The 23,642-nt window shown below is 37.3% G+C and overlaps 3 protein-coding genes across 3 annotated transcripts in view; 2 read left to right on the plus strand and 1 right to left on the minus strand.

Moving 5' to 3' along the window:
• Positions 1 to 17,176, plus strand: part of LOC105388815 (nitric oxide synthase) — a 28,410-nt gene extending 11,234 nt beyond the window's left edge. Inside the window, exons 4-22 of the mRNA XM_011559818.3 lie at positions 3,101 to 3,192; positions 4,090 to 4,231; positions 4,688 to 4,827; positions 5,323 to 5,497; positions 6,712 to 6,893; positions 7,020 to 7,134; positions 7,219 to 7,446; positions 7,614 to 7,718; positions 7,842 to 7,921; positions 8,196 to 8,305; positions 8,533 to 8,762; positions 9,186 to 9,431; positions 9,550 to 9,703; positions 9,789 to 9,958; positions 10,041 to 10,251; positions 15,371 to 15,458; positions 15,539 to 15,806; positions 16,010 to 16,201; positions 16,681 to 17,176. Coding sequence (XP_011558120.3) covers positions 3,101 to 3,192; positions 4,090 to 4,231; positions 4,688 to 4,827; positions 5,323 to 5,497; positions 6,712 to 6,893; positions 7,020 to 7,134; positions 7,219 to 7,446; positions 7,614 to 7,718; positions 7,842 to 7,921; positions 8,196 to 8,305; positions 8,533 to 8,762; positions 9,186 to 9,431; positions 9,550 to 9,703; positions 9,789 to 9,958; positions 10,041 to 10,251; positions 15,371 to 15,458; positions 15,539 to 15,806; positions 16,010 to 16,201; positions 16,681 to 16,800 — 3,048 coding nt within the window. The 3' untranslated portion in view covers positions 16,801 to 17,176. The remainder of the gene's footprint in view (positions 1 to 3,100; positions 3,193 to 4,089; positions 4,232 to 4,687; positions 4,828 to 5,322; positions 5,498 to 6,711; positions 6,894 to 7,019; positions 7,135 to 7,218; positions 7,447 to 7,613; positions 7,719 to 7,841; positions 7,922 to 8,195; positions 8,306 to 8,532; positions 8,763 to 9,185; positions 9,432 to 9,549; positions 9,704 to 9,788; positions 9,959 to 10,040; positions 10,252 to 15,370; positions 15,459 to 15,538; positions 15,807 to 16,009; positions 16,202 to 16,680) is intronic.
• Positions 17,177 to 17,884: 708 nt separating this feature from the next.
• On the plus strand, positions 17,885 to 20,201 carry LOC105388825 (odorant receptor 22c). Its single transcript, XM_038118133.2, has 6 exons — positions 17,885 to 18,475; positions 18,803 to 19,019; positions 19,295 to 19,391; positions 19,526 to 19,630; positions 19,717 to 19,869; positions 19,992 to 20,201. Exons 1-6 carry the CDS (start codon positions 17,896 to 17,898, stop codon positions 20,031 to 20,033), a joined length of 1,194 nt encoding a protein of 397 aa, XP_037974061.2. The 5' UTR covers positions 17,885 to 17,895; the 3' UTR covers positions 20,034 to 20,201.
• LOC105388814 (cilia- and flagella-associated protein 299) lies at positions 20,196 to 23,430 on the minus strand. Its single transcript, XM_011559817.3, has 4 exons — positions 23,156 to 23,430; positions 22,545 to 22,722; positions 20,815 to 21,012; positions 20,196 to 20,400 (listed from the first exon to the last, which is right to left on the minus strand). Exons 1-4 carry the CDS (start codon positions 23,323 to 23,325, stop codon positions 20,230 to 20,232), a joined length of 717 nt encoding a protein of 238 aa, XP_011558119.3. The 5' UTR covers positions 23,326 to 23,430; the 3' UTR covers positions 20,196 to 20,229.
• Between the last annotated feature and the right edge of the window lie 212 nt (positions 23,431 to 23,642).

Raw genomic sequence — 23,642 nt, forward strand, 5'->3', positions numbered from 1 at the left:
TAGACAGCAGTTTGTTCGGATTGATAGCATAGTCAATGATGAAATAGTATTATTTGATTCTTCGACTAGGGAAAATACATTTGGAGTACCTCAAGGAAGTGTTCTAGGGCCAATACTATTCCTTCTGTACATTAATGATCTACCAGATGTATCAAATTATAGGACAATATTATTTGCAGATGACATATCTATTTTAATTTCAACAAATAAAGAGAGATTAGAGTCTGAGATTAATTTAACTATTGAATCAGTTGTTGGTTGGCTTCAGTCGAACAATCTTAAAGTTAACCTAGATAAAACTACTTATGTACAATTTTATAATTATAATAACAAAAAAGCTAAAATTACAATAAAACATAAAAATATAATAATAAAAGAGTCTGAATCAATCAAATTTCTTGGTGTAACAATTGATAGACACTGCAATTGGAAATCCCATATTGATATTGTATGTAAGAAGTTAAATAGATTTGTATATGCTCTCTACAGGTTAAGCAAAATATCCGGACAAAAAGTTGCATTGGCAGCATATCACGGCTATGTACTTTCTGTACTAAGATATGGTTTGTTAATTTGGGGAAATTCCACAGATTTCAATAAGGCTTTTATAGTGCAGAAAAAATGCTTGAGGGCAATATATGGCAAAAAACAAACAGACTCATGTAAGCCACTGTTCAAAAAATCAAAAATAATGACACTTGTTTGTATGTACATACTAGAGGTTGGCATACATGTCAAAAGTAACCCAAACCTTTATACAAAAGTAGGTAATGTTGTAAATTTTAACACCAGGAACCAAGAACGACTTGTGTTACCTAAAAATAAAAGTGCATTATACAGCAAAAACTGTCATATCATGACCATAAAGATTTATAATCGTATCCCAAACGATATAAAGCAGTTGCCACTCAATCATTTTAAGCAAAAACTAAAACAGTGGTTGACTGAAAAAATGTTTTATGCAATTAAAGATTTTTTTGATAATAGTTATTAACTAATATTAAGTGTTATTAAATTGTATTATTAATTAGTAGAAATGAGAATGAAATTAAATTATATAAATTGTATTTTAAGCTTTTATAAATAGACATAAAGTATTATAAATTATTATTGTTGTTGACTTAATAGCATATTAAATCAATATAAATAAATTGCATGAATTAAAATTGTACCTATAATTACATTAAAATTGTATTTCACATACCGTCTGCTCGGTGAAACATGATTGTCTCTATAAACTGTACTTTAAGAACTACTGTATATATACCTTGTTTCTGGTGAATAAATGAATTCTATTCTATTCTATTCTATTCAATCGCTTACCCCATCGGCTAAAGGTTAATCGACAGATGTGACCAGCCCACTGCCACTTACGCTTACTAACTCGGTCATAACCAAAACCAAATCCAACCAAAAGCAACCAAGAGGTTTGTTTTCATTGGCTCAGAGAAATATAATAACAAGTGCAAAAATAATTCCTTTTTTCTAAATACGGAAGCCGGAATGTAAGAAAGTACTAAGTATTCGGTAAGGAGATGAATTCAGAATGAGGTAGATTAAATGAAAGGGTAATAAATTACTTAGCTCAGCGGAAATAGGTGTAAACCGACCTTTTAAACTCCTTCACTTACCTCGGTAAAAATACGATTTCTTCAGGTTTTACGATGTACCTTTCTAAAGAGGCAATAAGTTAGGAAAGGCCATATGTATTCCCGGAAAAGACTAGTAAAAATACAAAATGTATTTATAAATGGGGTGAAATTTATCAGTGATCAATGTTTCTGGTCAAGTTGCCCAAATAACTTAACATAAAACGGCTGTTAATTATTTATTTCACAAATAAAAATCCGCTCCGTACAGATGCTCAAGCGATTCACAACACGACATAAAAAGGAACCACGCGAAAAGGAATAATATTTAAGCACTTGTTGTGTTCTCTTTGAGGGCCGAGCGGCGACCACAGACAACTTTTAATTAGGGTGGCCGTCGCGCTAATGTGAGACAACTTATAACGAGATGTGACGCATTAGTCGGAAGTCATTACATGCAGGAAGGTTACTTTAGCTTGATAAACAACGAACGAACGAAAACTTTAGTGCAATCGGTATGCTTGATGCAGCGAGATAGAGCTAGAAGCTTTTTTTGCAAGCAAGAATGGCCTCCCAGACTCAAACGAAATTAAAACATAAATATTACGTAAAACTATTTTACAGCAATAAAATATAACGAGCTTATAAAATTGACGGAGTTTTGATATTTATTATTGATTCATAGATTTTATTTGGTTACGGCTTACTGTTGAATGGAGATTTGATCAGATTCTAATGGTTAATATGGCCATGGCCTTGGTCTCAATATGTCATAATTACCATGCAAATGTATATTATTTATTAATTATTACCTACACTTTAAATTACGCAGTGCACAATGGTATTCTATTTTAATAATGTACAGGATAAGCTATGTTTATTTATTTTAGGTACTTACCTATTAACCAGTTGATTAGTCGGTTCATAATATTGTTTAGCATTTTGAACATACATTCTTTTGTTTTCAATAAACATTTAGGGTTCAACCCAAGGCCCACCAGTAACAAACGCTAAAACTGGCCGTTTCTAGCGGAAACAACTTCTACATTCTAGGTACTTACTATATATATACATTAGGTATTGGGAGGTAGGTTCTAAAATTGGCATGAAGAGGGCGTGAAACGCGGCAGTTTTGTGAAAAACGCTTTCTAACGGATGTTATGATTTTTTTTCAATTCTGGCGCTATTTGTCCTTGGATTGAACCTTGAAATACATTCATCAGACAAATGGTACTTAACCTCCCGACCCCGAGAGGTATAAATGTATTAAATTTAAAAAAAAAAATAAAAAAATTAACTACTGAACTCTTTTGTCACTTTGTCAAGGGATAGGTAGGTACTTTATAAAACTTTAAAGGAATAACAGGGATACTCCGTAAAACTTTTAATATAGGTATTTTTAAACTATATATTATTATTATACTTTTTTTCTACTCATAGCACGCCAGGTGTCAGGAGGTTAAGTCATTTATAAAATTCTACCCTGTCTATCATTATTTATTTGTTGGCAGCTGTTCGACTGCAGGGAGGTGACGACGGCCACCGGCATGTTCGAGGCTCTCTGCACTCACATCAAATACGCCACCAACAAAGGCAATATCAGGTAATATCTACATCTAGATTTGTTGCAAAAGTGTAAGCAAAAAGGGGATGACTAATAAGGGGCAGTCAGGGGGTCATTCCAGACAAGCTTTTGTACAAAAAACATATTTTTTCGTAAATTTTCAAAAGCTTAAGCTTGGACATGAAAAAGTTGTTTACAATTCATTCTCTTTTTTTAACATCCTGATGTAAGTATAATGAATTTGTTTTCTGTTAGAGATCGGACAGGAATTTAGATATTTTTTATTAATATTTTTCTATATCGAATACGTGGGAAAGAGTAATAAGTACCTCTACCTTATACTTGAATATTTATTTTCTTCAGAGTTAGAGGGAAAATAGGTATTTGCTGAAAAAAGAGATTTTGGGTGCACAGTTTAATTTGAGGATTCCTTCCTTTAGACGTAACCGCTCTGACACACTAAATTGGAAATACCTGAAGAGTAGAGCACGGAATTATTCCAATAAACGATACTGAAAAAATACATTTATAATTCTATCCTGACTTCTTAGAAAAATACGTCTTGTAAGTATAACAATTTCATTCTAAGGAATAAAGCAAATATCTTTCTAAAATAATGAATTTGCGCAAAACTCGCAAAACCGTTGTTTGATAAATTAAGTCATAATATGTATAATGTTTCATTATTTCTAGGGCCCAATTAACTATTTATTTATTCATTTTAATTTAACATCATACTTATATACTTAATAAGAAAGAATTCATTTTTATTCGTCATAAAATAAAAAATCTTCATGAAAGTCAACTAAAAAATTACTCACCATTCGGAAAGAAAAAGGTCTCTTATACACTCACGAGCTACGTAAAAGTCCCAGTGAATGGAACGTCAATGGAAGGTCGGTGGTTATAATTATATACTAAATATCCTCTCACCAGGTCAGCAATAACCATCTTCCCTCCCCGCACGGACGGGCAGCACGACTACCGGATCTGGAACCCGCAGCTGATCACGTACGCCGGGTACCGCCAGCCGGACGGTGGCGTGCTGGGTGACCCCGCCAGGGTCGAGTTCACTGATGTAAGGATGATGATAAGACTTCTTGTTGTGCCTTTATGTAGACATCAGGTTTTCGGTCCACCAACCTGCTCTAGGTCAGTGTGATGGACTTAGCCGAAATCCTTCATACATTGGAAAGAGACCCGTGCCCTAGCAGTGAGGACGTGATTGGTTGTGATGATGAGGTTGAGGGTGCACGAGTGGTAGCCAATGACTTATTCCGGTGCACCTTGGCCAGTGAGAGACTGAAGACTGATTTGGCTGTCTGATATTCTCACAACGGTGACCAACTGTAGTTCAGCTCTGGTAATATAAAGATTGTAATTTTTTGACTATATCAAATGTAAATATGGGAGAAACTGGTAACTTTTGAGGTATCTGGAACCTTCAGGTTCTAGGAACCGACAACCAAATATCAGTTAATCTGGATAACACTGCACAGTTTTACAATTTAACATACTTTCACGTTTGTTACAGATATGCATCCAGCTGGGCTGGAAACCCAAGTACACAGCGTGGGACATTTTGCCCCTCGTACTGTCCGCCGACGGCAAAGATCCAGAGTTCTTTGAAATACCTCGAGACATAGTCATGGAGGTACATTTGGAGCACCCCGAGTTAGTATTTGTAACAGATTCATAATATTGTTTTACATTCGTATTTTAGACCAAAGCCGTTTTGCGGCTCTGCACCAAATTGTAACATAGTTATTCAAAAACATTTCCAAGTTAATACTAAAATAATATATTGATGTTGATTCTGAAGGCAGAAATTCTAATTTTAACGCTGTCAAACTAAAAAAATTGCTAGCATAAAATGACATTTACGGAAACAATCATAGAGTCGAATTTTAAACAAAGAAATTAAGGTTTTGACGTCTCTAAATTTAAAATTTCCGCCTTCAGAATCGATATCATCAAGTATATATTCTTTAAACATGGCTTTCAAGAGGTAATATAATCTGCATTCTTGTCGTTCTGGTCCTGTCATCAGGTTGGACCAATAAAAATGGCTATAACAAAATCATTATAACACCGCCAGTCAAAACAGTCATAGCCAGCTGAGAATAAGACCGGGAACGATTTTCATCTGTTTTCTCTTTCCATCACCAGGTTTGATTGGTTCAAAGAGCTGCAGCTTCGCTGGTACGCGTTGCCCGCCGTCTCCAGCATGAGGTTCGACTGCGGAGGTCTGGAGTTCACGGCGAATGCCTTCAACGGCTGGTACATGAGCACTGAGATCGGCTGTCGAAACCTCTGTGACTCCAACAGGTTCAACACTGTTGAGGTGAGTCGGTGTCTCAATTTACACAGTGGTTTCTAAATATACGAGCACTTCATGTCTACTTTTATAGTATTCAATACACGAACATACGTTTGAAAATTCAAAACAAAATTAATTTCTTGCAGATATACCAAGTCGTTTGTTTCTGTATAGCGCTAATAAAACACTTACGCATTGTAAATTTATTGCTCTTATAACCGCCACATTTATAAACTGGGTATGAAATTATTACCGTCCTTACCACTGCGCACTGAGCTAGACTAGATTTATAGGCACACTATGAACACACTGCCACCTCCTAACGTTATTTTAAAATGAACTCCGCTCGGAGTGACAGTATGTAAAATGTCGGTTCCCCTCATCTCGCATAATCTTTATTGACCAAAACCCATTTCGCATAACTCGTATGGTCTAAATTTTTTTGGCCGAACCATCACTTTGCCAAGACTTATGTGGCATAAGGCTCGTTTCGTCTAAAACTCTTTAGGCACAATCTTTAAACACCTAAGTTTCGTTTGCTCAAATTTATTTTTGTAAAGGTATAATATTGTTTTTCTCATTATTATCATAAAAAATAATTTATTAAGTATGTAGTAAATGTACAAATTGCGATATTCTTCTCTTGCATCCTGAAAATCACGATATTGAATGATTAAAAGACGAAAGTGAATTGAATGACCATTATAATTATTACAAACGCCATTAAACCCCATGGGATCGTAACCTAAAGATAGGTGCGACGACGAGCAAAGCGAGGAGGAGCGTGTTAGGTGCACATGATCGTCAAAAGCAAAGCGGAGCACAGCGAAGCGGAGCGGAGCGTTTTCCACATAGTATAAACAGTACAAGGCACCAGTTTGCGCTATGTAGGAAAACGCTCCGTGGTAGTTAAATAAAAACGAATATTATTACTTTGTATAACATATGCCATAGCATTATTAGGCTATTTAAGATTTGACCATAACATTATTAGGCTAAACAAGATTATGCGAAATAACTTTTTACTAAACAAGATTTATGCCATATAATTTTCGGCGAAACGAGACTTTGACCAAACGGTACTATGCAACACGAGATTAGGCAAATAAATCTTAGGTCAAACAAGGTAGAACCGTAAAATGTAAATCATCCTTCATATCAGTTTGATGCCGCGTGTTGTGCTCTGACACGACGACACACTGAAAAATGCATCAGTGTAAAAACCTTACGACTTCCAGACCGTAGCCATGAAAATGGGATTGGACACAAAATCGTACACGTCTCTGTGGAAAGATAAAGCGTTGGTCGAAGTGAACCTCGCCGTGCTGCACAGCTTCCACCGAGACAACGCGACAATCGTAGACCACCACACTGCGTCCGAACAGTTCATTAAGCATTTGGACAATGAAAACAAAAGCAGGTCAGTCCGTATATTTATTTTAACCGGTAATTGGATCATTTGCATTTTATTTATTTTTATTGATTGCGCTTGTGCGTTCGAAATTCGGTGGTAAGTAAAATTAAATTATGTTTTTGTTAATTTTAGAGGCGGATGTCCGGCCGACTGGATATGGATAGTGCCTCCGATGTCGTCTTCTCTCACGCCAGTGTTTCATCAAGAAATGGCGCTTTACTACTTCAGACCTTCTTACGACTATCAGGTACTTATGCAATTTCTTCGGAATATTTTATTCAAAACTTTGCTGTATTTTCATGTTTTTATGCATTATAATCTTTTATCATAGGAACCAGCATGGAAGACCCACCAATGGAAGAAGCCGGCTAAGTCGGAGGGCAAGCGAAAGTTCCACTTCAAGCAGATCGCCAGAGCCGTCAAGTTTACATCCAGATTGTTCGGCCATGCCCTCTCTAAGCGAATCAAAGCCACAATACTGTACGCCACTGAGACGGGCAAATCTGAACAGTATGCCAAGGAGCTAGGAAATATATTCGGTCACGTTTTCAATGCACAGGTACGTTTTAAAATTCCATGCTGGTAAATCGGATTTATAAAGAGTGGTACCTCGGTATGGTCTACGAATGGTCCTATTTAGCACCTATTCGATACTTACGTTGAATCAATGGATAGAACGTGTGTTTCAGTATGACAAAATAGTTTTAAAATATGTGTATGTTTCAGGTACATTGTATGTCGGAATACGATATGTTCTCAATAGAGCATGAAACTCTTTTACTGGTAGTGACTTCAACATTCGGTAATGGCGAGCCACCTGCGAATGGTGTGGTGAGTAACTTAATTAAAACTGATCAATCTAATCATAATACTGAATGTCGTCGTTTGTGGTAATTAATTTTAATATGATCTCAACGTTATGTTAATAAGTCAAATGGCTTGTTTGTGTTTTAGGAATTTGCCGACCACCTGTTTCAAATGTTCTACCACGAGCAACAGTATCAAGGCCATCAAGTAACAGATTTCAGTGCCGGGTAAGGGAATGATTTTTCATTAGTAATGATGATGGGCTGAAATATCTGGAAAAGTACTGTGTGCGCCCTTTTCTCTTCATGGCATGGGACATCATTTTTATAATGTATTCCTTTTAATTCATACTTATAGGTTATATATTACTATTAATTTAATTATTAACTATTACAAGAAGCAAAAAAATATGATTGTACTTATTTCACTCTGCGAAATACAATCCAGAATATCATTAGCCTTAAAATGAAACTAATACTTACTTAATTTTATTTGTTACAGGAGTATGAAACTGAAAACCCCGACCCCAAAATCATTGATGAGAGCCAACAGCATCATGACCCCCGTCACTGAATTCAAGAAGCCACTGTCGCGACTTGAATCACTGAAAAGTTTGTATTTTTCATAATAATTTACGTTTTTTAGTTCCCGATGAGATAGGCTAAAGTGATTTATATTCCTAAAAAATTCGTCTTATATGTTATTTGCTAATTAAAAATGTACCCTTGCCCACAGAGTCACACACTCTAGTGTACTCAATGATTTGTAATTTAGAGTCCAGTAATAAGTCCACGTTATTGCAACAAATGTTATACCTAATAAGAAAACCAAATTACAGGCAGTGTGGCTACGTCATCTATCGATGGGCACATCGGTCCACTCAGCAACGTCTGCTTCGCCGTGTTCGGTCTGGGATCAAGTGCATATCCAAAATTCTGCAACTTCGCTAAAACCGTTGACAAAATTCTCGGTGATCTCGGAGGGGAAAGACTCCTAGAAATTGGAGTTGGAGATGAATTGTCAGGACAAGAGCAACAGTTCCATCTGTGGGCTTCAAATATTTTTCAAGTAAGATGTCTATGCAGTAATAATAATCATGCTTTTTATTAAAAATAATAAATAATATTTTTTTAAATTGTGTATAGACTTACCCCGTAACACCATATTTTAACCAAACGTTGCTTTTTAAAATAATTTTAAAAATTATTTATTTATTTATTGTTCCACCAACAGAATAACACACATGCAATTTATTAAAAACTAAGACACAAAATGGTTCTCGTGTGCATTCCTATTAGAGGCGGAAGCAACATTCATTGAACTGCTAAGTAATAGTTGGCAATAATAATAATAATATAAGTAATATTATACAGAATTACTATTAAAAGAATTTAAAAACATTCATACATCATAAATTACATTAGCTTATAATTTTATATAAATTTCATTAAAAATTATGTACCTTATACATCTACTAACTTTGTTTTACAGGTATCATGTGAAACGTTTTGTCTTGAAGATAACGATATGGTAAAAAATGCAAAAAGCGTATTTGGTTCTATGCCATTGACTGAAGAAACCGTTCGATTTGGCAAAGTGACTGAAGCGGTACCTATGAAGTCAGCTCTAGAAACTGGTTTCCGAAGACAGTTGGTATCATGTACCGTGAAAGAAAACAAAAACCTGGGACATTGTTGTTCAGAACGTGCTACAATATTCGTCGATCTAGAACCAATAGTAAGTAGTAATTAATATCAGCAATTGGTTTAAGATAGAAACTAAAATAAACACATATATATATATATATATATATATTGTTATTAATATCGTTGTTAAACTAAATTACATTTTGTAGGAACATATAAAATATGATCCAGGTGACCATGTTGGAATAATGGCATGTAACAGAAAAGAAATCGTTGATGCCGTTTTGGCGAAACTTACTGATGTGGACGATTATGACAAACCGATGCAATTACAGAACATGAAGGAAACTCTTACAGTCACAGGTACTTTCATGGACTTAGATAATCGTAGTAAGAAAATTCAATCGAAAAAAATATCAGAAAATATAAAACATTTTAAATGTTTCAGGTGCATTCAAAAATTGGCATCGTCACGAACGCATATCAGCAATGACAGTCCGGGATATTTACACTCGATTTTTGGATATCACAACACCGCCTTCCATCTCAGTTCTAAAATATTTAGCAAGCAAATGCAGCAATGAAAATGAAGCAAACGAACTGAAGAAATTAGTTGCGGTAACTTTTAAATCTTACTTCAGCTCAAGTTGTACCTCTAACGGCGCTTTAAATTCAGACTCAAGATTTGATTTTTTTTCAGGACACGGAAGAATATGATGACTGGCGACATTTCCACTATCCGAACTTGGCTGAAGTGTTGGAAATGTTTCCTTCGTGCAAACCAAAAGGATCTCTATTAGCAGCTATTTTACCACCTCTACAACCACGATTCTATTCAATATCATCCTCGTTATTGGCTCATCCTAACAGAGTACACTTGACAGTGGCTGTTGTTAGATATAACACAAGAGGTATATTAATTTTCATTCATGAGTTATCAGGGGCGTATTTACCCTAGGGCTAAAAGGGCTACAGCCCGGGGCGGAAGGCGCCGAAGGGCGGCCCAGGGGCGGCCGGCAGGCCGCCCTTGGGCTTTAGGTTAGAGGAGTAAAAAAGTACAGAACAATATTTTAGGACGTAAGCCTAGAACGGCCCTGAGCCATCTTTCCAAATGTTGATTTCATGTCTTAAGAAATATGATTTAAATTATGAAAGCCACCTTCGTTCTTTTCTGAACCGGTCGGTGAATAGTCTATTTTTTTAGAGTAAATGCTCCATAGTCAGGGGGGCGGTACCTACCACAGTCGCATAGGTTGGTACCAACGGTATAGTCCCACTTGCAAAGATTGTCCTTGCATCAGCCTACCTCTGCTCGCAACCGATTTAGTGTATTTGAAATGTGCCAGGGGAGACTGATACCGGGAGCACGTTTTTCCTCAAGAGGTAGGAAAGGATCCTGAGGCTTCTTTTCTTCCCAGTGCCTTAGCCTTGCGTTTTGTGGGTTTTCATCCGTTAAGGACACCTCACTATTTAGGAACGCTTTGCGGCTCTTAAGGCGGGAAGGTGCGGCAGTATGTGAGTAAAGTGTATGTCTGGAGTCGCATTCTTGTTTGCCCTTCTCAAAAGAACATGCCACTTTTCGCCGTATGCTAGGGGGTGCTATCCCAGCCAGAGAGTAGACTTTGTAGAGCGGTGTCGGTTTGAGGCATCCCGTTACTATACGAATTGTGTCGTTAAGAGCAAAATCTACTTCTCTAGCATGCGCGGACCTTGCCTATATCATCATCAGCCAATAACCATCCAAGGAGCGCCACAACACTCTGTCCTCGGCCTTCCTCATCCAACCAATACCGGCTCTACCCCCCTAAGGTCGTCAGTCCAGCGGGCAGGGGGGCGTCCCACGCTGCGTTTGCCTCGTTCGTGGTCTCCACTCGAGAACTCGTCTACCCCAACGGTTATCGGTTCTTCCGCAGATATGACCAGCCCGCTGCCACTTCAGCTTGCTTATTTTGACAGCTTTTGTTAACCTTAGTCCTCTGACAGATAACCTCATTTCTGATATGATCCAGCAGAGAAACCCCAAGCATAGCTGTCTCCATAGCAAGCTGAGCGACTTTAAATCGGTAGACCAGTCCTGCCGTCGTGTCCACGTCTCTGCACCATACGTCATCACTGGCAGGACGCACTGGTTGAAGACTTTTGTCTTCTGGCTCTGAGGAATGGAAATCTTACCCATATAGGGCAGGCAAATTCGGCTGAGAAGCAGAGTGCTAAGCTACTTATTCGTAGAACTTGCGGAGAGGCGCCCCAGTTGGTAGACGTAAGCCGTCGCAGAAGGTTGTTTCGAGAGCTTTTCTTCTTGGTGTTTTGGCAGTGGGTTTTGTACGTGAGAGATCTATCCAGGGTCACTTTGAGGTATTTTAGTATTAAAGCCGGCCTCTTCTTTTCTGAACGGGTGCCGGTGGAATAATCATATTTTTTTCCGCCTCTGTATTTTTTTAAGGAAATCTAAAGAAAAAAAAATTGCCTGACTCAGTTGTCAAAGTTTATTTCTAAACGTTCTAAAATGTTCTCGTCTATCCAGAAAAATCTTTTTTTTTGAAGATATCATTATCTATGCAAATGTATCACCACAATGTATAAATATTATGTAGGTCGGTAGGTACTAGGTACTATACACATACTAGACTGCTCTTTTTGTTTTTAACCGACTTCGAAAAAAGGAGAAAAAACAAGGTAAAGGGGTAAAACAGGGGTATAAATTTCCATTTTGGGCACTTATCAACCGATTTTAATGAAATTTAGAACGTAAATATAGTTCTTATAACAAAAAAATATGATGGTGACCTTGAGCTGATCTGATGATGGAAACGGACGGCAGTCAAGGGAACTCCTCAACGGTATATAGCAACTACCTCGTGTTTAGGCTTGAATGATTCGTATTGAGAAGTAGGACTTATTGGTATCATTTGCATCTTACTTTTGATTGATAATTATTGCAAATAAACGAAAAATAATAAAATAAAAGAATAATTTAAAAAAATAAGAAACCGACTTCAAAAAACCACCAAAAAGTAAGAAATAATTTAAGGTTAAGGGCCCGTACAGGGTGACGTGCCGCGCCAATTTTGGGTTTTCAATGCTCTTCACACAGCACACGCAGTGACACGCACACATGTAAGTTTGCACAGTGGGTCGATAAACTTTTACTCGCCAACTTTATTGACAATTATGTTCAAGTACATTTTGGGTGATTTTAGGGTAAGTAAGTATAATTCTTACTTACACTGGTAGGCACCAGGGAAGAGTAGAAATTAATAGGGGTGCCACTTTACTCTATACTCGGAACCCGATTAGCTTTCTCAAACAAATGTGGTATTTACTTGTAGAAAGGTAACTACAAGTATTAAAGTGTAGATAATAAGTTTCGGGAATTCTACAGCCAACTGAACCCTGACGACAAAGCAAAGTAAATACATAGTGTCGCAAAAGCCAAAAGGGGATGACTCAAGGGGTCATTCTGAACAACTTTTGTTCTACGAGATTTGCAAATTCGCGAAAAAAAATATTCGTTTTCCATGGTAAAAAGTCACATGTCCAACAAAATTAATTTCCAAAACTCGTAGAGCAAAAGTTCAGAATGACCCCCTGTCTTACTCCTTTTTACCGGACTGCCGAAAGAGGAGGGTAATGTTTTTTTAAAGGTGTAGGTGTAGTTTTTTTAAGGTCTGTTTCTTTGTTCCCTCCTGTAGCCTAAACGGCTTGATAGATTTTGATGTATGAGGTATTGTTAGAAGCGTATTGATGGCGCGATGGTTATAGGCTATGTGACGCTCCATTAAAATGAACATAGCGCCCTCTAGAGGACATAACGTGATGATCGAAAAAATAATAATTCAACTTTGCCGTGTAAGGTATCAAATGAAAGGGCTTGATTTTCACATTATAAAAATATGCATGTTGAAGGTATTTAAATAACAACACCAAAATTATTGAAATAAAAAATGATCATGAACTACTGACGTAAAATTTCATAAAATAAAAACAACTAAAAAGTTACAAATAAAAAAATACAATTATAAACAAACGAAAAACCCGACTGTACGCTAAAAACATGAAAACAAGTCCCAATGTTAATGGAAAGTATCGCAGGCGGGGACCAACTTGACCGCCACTCAAGGCCGTTTTCTAAGTAACATTCAGCTAAATGGTGAACCCTCTGCTGGTCCCCGCCTACGATACTTTCCATTAACATTGGGACTTGTTTTCATATTTTTAGCGTGCAGTCGGGTTTTTTGTTTGTTTATAATTTGTTTAGTACTATATACCGCTTTTTCAATACCTGTAAGTACATTTTTTGGTAGCAGCATAATATTTTTACTTAATTTTAGGGTTTCGAACGTCAAAAGAAAAAAAGCAACCGTTATAGGATCTCTTTGTTGTCCGTCTGTCACCGCCCTTTTTCTCAGAAACGGGTAAAGATATCAAGCTGATATTTCGCATAGATGGGGAGTAACCCAAAAAAAATATTATGGTACTCCCTGTCCCACACAAGTAAATTGGGGCTTATATTTTTTCCAGTTATTTTGATGTGTATCCTTTTTTTTCTTTGATGTTTTGTATAAGTATGTGTTTGTTTTCTTTAAATCTGTATTTTTTTTTGTTGTTGCTGTCTATGTGTCGAATAAATGTATCTTTATCTTCAAATCACGCCATCTATCGTTTGTTTTTTTTGTGGCTACTGTCTATAGAAGAAATTCCGTCATTGACAATTTTACGTTACGAATTTATTTTATTTTTATTTTTACATTTTCGTGGAGAACCAACAGCATTTTGTTAATAAATAATTATTACTTATGAACACATAATAACTTGATGCCATTAACAGAATGAACTTAGTAAACCCAGTAAACCTAACACATCCAGAGGAAAAATAAAATCTCTTTCTCTCTCTCTGAAAAACATACTTAATAGCCCAAACTCGATGCTTTTAGCTATTAACATCTTTGAAATAAAATTGAGCCACCACCGTGTTACTGCCCTCATCAGATCCTCACGAGACCATACCTCAACCAGCACCAAGAGACTGTATTTTTGATCCCTTACCTAATGTTCGTGCGTATTGTAATCACTTAGATCCATTCGCTATATTCCTGCTCCTCCTCAGACCTTTACGAGACTGTAATGTCACGAGAATATTGCACACTATCTAATTTAATTTAATGTATTGAATATACTGGAAGAATTATGCTTCCTCAATTTCAAATCAAATTATGTTGGTGTCATAAAAGTTGAAAAAGTGCAATGACAACCAATGTGCAGTGATTTTGTATCTGTACACGATAAGATCGCGAGCTGTCAGTGCTGCCTAAACCGACGTGACCCTTCTTTGGAGGCCAGCGGCCAACTGAGTCAAACGTCACTTGTGTTTATGATTTTATAACACAGAAAACCGCCATAGATATTTGTATGAAGATTTGAGGGAAAAAAATTGCTTAAGTTTGGGATTAATTTACACAAAATAAGTGTGTGTTTATTAAAAAACAAGGTATTTAGCGCCTAGTCCAAGCCTTTAACTTTATAATATGATAAAAATCATATGAAAATTCTTTATGATTACGACACAGTTGTTACAATACGGGAGGGTCATTTACTGGTTTTTCGTCATATTCTGAATTTAATTTACAGTTATCCATAAGCTTTTACTTAAATTCGAATGATTCAGCACCTAGCTAAACTCTTCGACTACCGGTGTGATTTTTTTCAAGGCTGTAGAGCATCATTTACTACATAATTCTATGACAATGCCAACCCTCGATTGCCTATTGCCGACCCTTAAGACCATTCCTAGGTGACAGTACCTGCTTAGGTATATTTGTACTATCACCTAGGATTGGTCTAAACCTTAAATTATTTCTTACTTTTTGGTGGTTTTTTGAAGTCGGTTTTTTATTTTTCTTTCATTCCTTGATGGGGCGGAAAACTACAGGAGCCCAGGGCGCGCAATCTTTAAATACGCCCCTGTGAGTTATCATATTTAATTTGAGTTATCATTTACCTTTTTATTTTTCATTTTGGTATTTGTTCTAGATGGAGAGGGCCCCGAACATTATGGCGTATGCTCCACATTTTTACAAACACGAAAACCTGGCGATGAAGTTTTTGCATTTATAAGACGGTATACTTTCATAAAATATATATAAAGTTATAATACTTCTAAGATTGGTATAGGTTATTAAATAATTGGTGTATTTTCAGAGCCCCCAGTTTTCATATGCCAAAAGACATAACAGCACCGATTATCCTAGTAGGACCCGGTACTGGAGTGGCACCGTTCCGAGGATTCTGGCATCATCGGAGAGAACTGTTGAAGGAAGATCAAGCCAACCCTGGTGCCATGTGGCTGATATTTGGCTGCAGAAATCAAGGCCTAAATCTGTATGAAGAGGAAAAAGCAGAGGCACTAAAGAACGGAGTGCTCACTAAGTCTATGGTGGCGCTATCGAGAGAGGATGGAGTTGAGAAGGTAGATTTCAGTTTAAACTATTTTCAGATTTTCCTTCAAATTCTTCAGGAGATGTTTCTAATATTGTATCAGTAAATTTCCTGTCGACAATCTAATACCTGGGTATTATTTTTTGCGATATCATAGTTGATTTCACACCGAACATTGCCCAGTATCTCGAGTATACCTGCCGAATAATATTACTCAATTTCTATTATTGACAGAAATACGTTCAGAACATTCTAGAAGAGGAAGGACCTGCAGTGTGCCGTATGTTGCTGGAAGAAGGTGGACACTTCTACGTGTGCGGTGATTGCAAAATGGCGGAAGACGTCATGCACAAGCTGAAAGGAATCATGAAAGCGCACGCTGGAATGACTGACGAGGAAGTCGGCAACTGTATCCTTGGCTTGATGGTGAGAATCGAGTCGAGATAATCGATATAATAGCAGCGTAATCGATGCATCTTTGTTTCTAAGTAACACATTAGCATCCTATTAAAATTGCTCTATTACCGACATGAATGAAGTTGTGAATGGTATAAAAATTATGATTGGTAAGATTCAAATCCGGGTCACACGATTTACCTACCAAGACTATTATATTTTGTACTTCCCTACCTTGTTTCAAATTTGAAGGCCTCTATAGTCTAGATCTAGTCTAGATATACCCTTACTGCATCATTGCTTATTGCATTTGCAAATCTACAATCGCTTGTCACGGGGTACTCCGTGTATATGAAAATGTAGGCTCAGGACTATGTATTAAGGTAGCCTCACCGAAAGGCAGAATGGTTAATAGTTTCAGCACATGACTTAAATTCTGAGAATGTGGACATGCAGACGCTCACTTCTGTCCTTTGAAACTCTTGGTAATCACAGTATCTTCGTTTCAGGACGACAACAGATACCACGAAGACATATTCGGCATTACTCTTCGCACTGCGGAGGTACACCGAGATTCCAGGGACCTGGCCAAGAGGACTCGCCTGGAATCAATGCAATCTCAACACTGAATTCACTAATAAGTATATGTATAAGAGACAAATTTTACAATGGAGACTGAACTGTACCCAGTGAAATGATTGAATTTGTGTTGTTACTTTTATTTATGAATCAGGTGGCCTTGCATGCGATTGAAAGTTTGAAAATTAAATCATTAAGTACAACAAAACTAAACTTAAATAATTCAAACATACATTTGAAACATCTCATCTTTTTAAGCGCGCTATGCTAGGCCTCTTGTTGAATCTTAATTTTAGGAAATGAAAATCTATAGATATAAGTACTTAAAATAATTTAATATAGTGTGTTACGGTCGATATCACGAGCGTCATTGTCGTTGACAGGTTAATACAATGCAATTATATATTTCTTAGTAATTAAGAACAATGAACGTGTTTTAATTAACTGCCCACAGACTACAGAATTAAACTTCCGATTTGGAATATCAAACCTTAATATTTATCATCAAGTATAGACTTTTTAGTTTTAAATACGATAGTGATACGCACTTAATGATTCATTATAATTTATAACGGTAATCCTATGTGCATAATAGCAGTGTACAATAAACACAGTATGTACTTACTTACTTATCGTAATAGTTTGAAGGTTGGTATTTTAATTAAAACTGAAACCTATTGAAAAAATATTAACTCTATGGTTGTGCCTTTAAGGGCGTCTTGCACAACGAAGTTAAATAAAATTAAATAGTTTGTCAAGCTAGAGGTCATAGATTTAATTTTATTTAACTTTGTTATGCAAGACGCCCTAAATAGTGCAGTTTCATACCAAAAAAGCGTCAGTAAAGTAAAGATTTTAAGTTATGTTCTATTGCGTCAAATATTAGTTTATATCATAACTTTATTTCATCGCCAGCCCGTCATCGTCCACTGTTGGACAGAGGCCGCTCCTAAGAAGTTACTAAATTGTAATGGGCTCTTCAATTATTCCAGTGAATACCGGTCACTTGTCTAGAACTTCGTCAGTTTAGAGGGTGTCCCACGCTACGCTAATCTATTCGTAACTACTTAATACGTTCTTAAAGTTTAACTTACAAAATTTTAAATGCAAATATAAAACATTTCATCTTTTTTTCTGCTGAAAAAATGCTGCGTAATTTATTAATGAAGTTAGAAGATCCTAAGCGCGAACTATTGGGCCCTAACGTGAAAGCCTTAGAATTTTGGGGAATATTACTTCCAGAAAACAAACCAAGAAGATACATGTACATTTTCCTGCACGCCTTAGTGTTTTTATTCACATTTACCGAATACGTGGACATATTTTTCATCTTAAACTCCGACTTGATACTGGTGTTGACGAATGTGAAAATCACTTTGCTGGCCACGATCAGTTGCTGTAAAATCTCGACGTTTTTGTTTTGGCAAAAGCGATGGAAGGACATAATTGATTACGTGACGAGGGCGGATTCCTCGGCCAGGGCGGCGGCGGCGGCGGCGGCGGGCCGCGGCGACGCAAACATCATCCGCTCTTACACCCGGTACAGTCGGAAAATTACCTACCTATTCTGGTCTCTGATGGCCACTACCAATCTGTTCGTGATAGTACAGCCGATCCTCAAATTCTTCTGCTCTTCCGAGTACAGAGAGAATGTCAGGAAAGGCGAGGAGCCTCTCGCACAAGTTGTTAGCTCTTGGGTACCGTTTGTCAAAACTACTACACCAGGTACGTAGTCTATTTATTTTAATACACTTATTATTAGATTTAAATACTTATATATTTATCTGTTTTTTGTAACATTTGCCGTTACCAGGCCCTGTAGCACAAGGCGCTATTAAGACGTGACAAGAGTTCTCTGTCGCGCTTGCTCTTGAGGCTGCGCGATGTGAGTGAGCGCGATGCAAAACTCTTGTCACGTCTTAAATGCGCCCCGTACTAGCCCTTCAGATAGAGCTAGAACCAAGCTAGAGAGATTTAAGTAGAGTGGTCAAAATGCGAGTGTTAAACATGGTGCTCAAATCTGTTTGGTCGTCTACATGTGAGTTTTTGTAGGTTTTCTTGGAGCATCGGCGTATCAGATTTTCGCAGCAATCTACGGTGGCGGCTGGATCACTTCGTATGATACTAATGCCATGGTCATTATGGTCTTCTTTAGAGGTCAACTCGAACTGCTCAGAAGAAATTGCGTTATACTCTATGATACTGTCAGCGATGACGAAGTAAGGAGGAGGATCATAGCGTGTCATACAACACATAAGGAGCTAGTCAAGTAGGTGAAATATAATATAAAAATTCATAATTTTTTTTTAGATTGAATAATTTTTTGTTTTGTTTTATATAAATATGTCCGACAAATCTTGCGATTCCTAAGCGTTTAGTGATATTGACGCACCTCACTGGCTAATACTTTCACAATGTGGGGAACCCTAGAAAGTATCAGTGTTTGTTACTGCCACAAACTGCCACGCTAAGAAGAAAAATACTATACTCATCTATAATTTTCTTATGTCTGTTGTTTCATGAATATTATATTTCATCCCACAGGTTTGCGGCTCTCTACAATTCGTGCCTATCTCCCGTTATGTTTCTATACATGGTGATTTGCTCCTTCATGCTATGTGCAAGCGTTTATCAGACTTTGGTAAATATAAACAAATTAAGTAGATCGAGGAGTTACGAAGTTGCATTGAAATTTCCAATTTGGATTTGGTTATTTTCCTCTTAATGGCCGCCAAAATCGTATGTTTCATGAAAATGCATTCATTTGTTTTTCAGATGGAGACGAATCCTTTGAACAGATTTTTAATTGCAGAATTTCTTATTTTCGGCGTTTCACAGTTGTTTTTGTATTGCTGGCACGGAAATGATGTTACCTTTATGGTCAGTATAATTATTATATTCAGCAGTGTTACCGAATGCATCAATTTCATGTATCATTAAAATATTAATTGAAAAGCTGTTTTCAGAGTAATCAAGTCCAAAGCGGAGTGTTTGAAAGCGGGTGGTACAAGAGGAATATTTATCGGCGGGAGTTGGTCCTGCTGGGATATCAACTCGACAAAACGATACGGTTTACAGCCGGCCCATTCGTGTCGCTTAACATATCGTCCTTTACTAGCGTGAGTTTCTTTTTTCATATACATTATATAATTTAATAATATTCCACTCGAGAGGGCCACAGTGCAGGAACTTCAGTGTTGTTTGTGGAAGCTACTCCCCTAATGTTCAACATTTGTTTCAGATCTTAAAAGGGGCATACAGTTATTACACTTTACTCAAATAAGAATAAAGTATGGCCTCTTGACAACGACATTTTTTTTAAAGTAGTTCAAGAGACATTGTATTCAGAGTAGGTAAAAATAAGTAAAATTCATCATAGAACGTAATAAACCAAATAAGACCTAAGTCCTAAGTAACCTATTAGTTCAACAAATAAAAAACTCACTCGCCAGCCATGATTTTATTTATTTCCAGTTTCATCAGCTCTTTTTCCTCACAATATGGTCGTAGAGCTCCACCTGTGTGTACCGGTCCGAGTAGACTCGTAGTTTGGTCGTGTTGGTGCCCGGCTCCTGGAGCGGGTCGGGGCAGATTATCTTGTGGTCGTGGCGGTTTTGGAACAGGAGACCTTTGTCTGGATCCATGAGTGGCTGAAAATATACTTAACAATTATTATAAAAGTAGTAAGTACGTATAAGTTCCAAGGGGTCTTTTTTAATTAAATTAATAAGCGACTTATCGAAATTCGTGAAAAACTATATTCTAACTCCATATTATGAAAATTACGTGACCAACATAGTTAATAAATGCAGAAGAACTTTTTTCCACGAATTTTCAAACGTCGTCGAACAATAGGTAGGTAGTTGTTTAGACTTATCTCCTGAGCTCTGAGTCATATGTATACCCTTACTATGCAACACCTTGTAAAAAGAACAGACGTAGACAAACGTATTTTATCGCGATTCGCTGTAAATACGGCGCTGTATGCGGTGGAACGCGCATTACACGATTTTATCGACGTCGACAACGAAAACGAACCCGTGTAACTGCCGCAGGAAACATACCTTATAATTCCTGCTAATGTTGCTCCTAACGGTGCCGTGCCGCCAGTGGTGGTAGCCGAGGTCCGAGCTCCTGGGCCAGAGGAGGGCATCCTCGTGGAAGAACGGCCTCCAGTCCTTGGTCAGCAGCCGGTGAGCGAAGTCGACGTAGCCGGAGATCTCGAAGCCGGCGCGCGTCAAGTTGCGGACGAAGATTATGGTCTGGTGGGAAGGGGTGTTTATAAATAGCTATTGTAGATGTATGCTATTACACGCCCGAGCAATGAAAGTTCCAGTGACAATATCACCGTATACTCCTAAACGGAAAAGGCTAGCTTAATGAGGACGTCTGCAATATTGAAAGTACAATTCACAGCGCATTAGAATTAAATCAACAAAATTAACAACTGAAAACATAAATATTGCGTTCTTGAATCAAATGTTAAAAAAAAATTGCATCGTTTTGTGTCGGCATTTGGAAGTGAAACTTCTTTATTGCTCGCGTCTGTTAACAGAATTTTCAGGCGATGTCATTTATTTCATGTATTTCACATCTAAATTGCGAGCCTGCACCAGTAAAACACACAGGTATAAATTAAGCCTTGTTGGCACGAGTATTCTCCGTATTTCGGTTAAATATGTGTGGCGCGCGATCACTTTTGATTTATTACGATCTGAGAACACGTAAATCAGTCACACTGCTCCTCTCACCGAGAATAAAGGGGAGCCTCGGTTGTTATAATATGTTCGTTATTTGATACTAGAACGTGCCCCTGCAATGCTATATGAAGCCATTGACACAAAAAACCCATACCAAAGACGGATTTTTGATTTGCCTGAAATTATAACTATGTTGTAACGTAGCTAGGTAGGTATAAATATATTGTGTTCTCACAAACTTTAAATAAATAAATAAATATAAATATGTTGGGACATCTCACACACGGCCATCCGACCCCAAGCTAGGCAGAACCTGTGTTATGGGTGTCGGACAGCTGATATATCTACACAAATACATAGATAGATAGATACTAAATATAAATATCAACACCCAAGACCCGAGTACAAATATCTGTTTTTAAACAAATATCTGCCCCAGCCGGGAATCGAACCCGGGACCTTCGGCTCAGTAGTCAGGGTCACTAACCACTACGCCATTCGGTCGTCAATACTTTATAACATAACAATCAAAACCACAGTCGTCGGCGTCCGAAGGGATCTTATATTAATAATTTATAACAACTTTCAGTTTTAGCTCCAAATTATAATAAAACCCTTCCGCTAATATTTTCAGTCTAGGAACTTAAGCGATTCAAATCTTAATGAAACAGTACTGGAAATTAACATTGAAATACGGATTTAATACGCACACTTTCTTAGTGATTAATATTTTACGAAACGGATTTGAAACAATGAGCAGCCTCCACCCCATTTTTTTGCTAAATAGCACAAATAAAAAGCTATTTAGTAAAATAATTTATTGGCTTGTACTACGCAGTTTTTTCTTTATTTAGTATTCTTGAGGAGATTCTTTGATTTACCGCTTTCAGCCGCGAGGGAACGCTGCATTGCGCAAAAGAAGCGACGTCGTAAAATAATACGGAAATATTAGCAACCGGCGAGCTTCGCTTGTTGGTACAACTCTGTTATTTCTATAGTAGGCCTTCTCTAAGTTTTGTTAGTATAGATATAGGCCTTTAAAATGAGTAATAAATTTTTAATAGAAATGCAGTAAGAGCAAGATAAGGGTATACCTGCACAATACCGATCCTGTTAGCGGTCTCCCTCACCGCCAGTTCTCTTTTAAAGGGGTCCTGTAGATTAGCGCCCTCGCTGACAAGGATATAGGCCTTCACAGTGGGATAAACCACTTCATGTATTACCGCCCGCCGCTTGTAGAACTCTCGCTCGGTGAGAGTGTCGCCGTGTGTTCTGGGGAATAGGATTTAAATTCGACCAAAATATTTGTAGGATGAAGGGGTTTTCTATTTTCAATGTGAACAGATTATTAATACTGATTTCATGAACAGATTATTAATACAATATGTTACTCTCACCTTGCCTTGTGTTGTTCTTCTTTATAGGTATAGGCAGAGAGGGATTCCGAATTCACATCCGGGAGCCATTGGGTCTTGGGTGTTGATATTTATATTTAGTATCTATCTATCTATGTATTTGTGTAGATATATCAGCTGTCCGACACCCATAACACAGGTTCTGCCTAGCTTGGGGTCGGATGGCCGTGTGTGAGATGTCCCCACATATTTATTTATTTATTTATTTATTTAAATAACTCTTAACCCACCAATACAGCATCAATAATTTCACTACAAAAGTCACAAAAATCTTCAGCATACGCACAAACCTATATCCTAGCGCTGCGATAGTGCGAGCTGATTCCAAGCTCCTCAAATTCCTCAGGTCAGCGACATCGATGAGGGAGTCCAGGTAGTCTTCATAGGTCTTGTAGGCCAGCAGCCTCCGGTCTGCTTCCACGCTCGGTGGGATCTCATTCTTCTTTTCGGCCATCGTCATGGTGGTAAAATAAAGTGTAAGTAGGTATAAAAAATACTTTAAATATAAATTTGTTATGAAAAAACTCAGGTCATGTTTGTTTTGTTGTCTAGTTGAATGTCATTGTGACTTTTTTGCTTGTTTAATAGTGGCTTTTTAGTGGCATGTCCTTTTTTCTTTTTCTTATGGCAAAGATCAAGACAGAAAATTCCTCGTAAATCTAGAACAGTGCATTCAGTACAAGGACCTTATATTATGTAGGCGAGGTTACTTTCCTGCACCTCAAGAACTTATCACTAGGACAACATAATTATAATCAAAGAGGACAACGTGGTTGT

This window comes from Plutella xylostella, chromosome 10 (genome assembly GCF_932276165.1).
Source record: "Plutella xylostella chromosome 10, ilPluXylo3.1, whole genome shotgun sequence".
NCBI classification, from domain to species: Eukaryota; Metazoa; Arthropoda; class Insecta; order Lepidoptera; family Plutellidae; genus Plutella; species Plutella xylostella.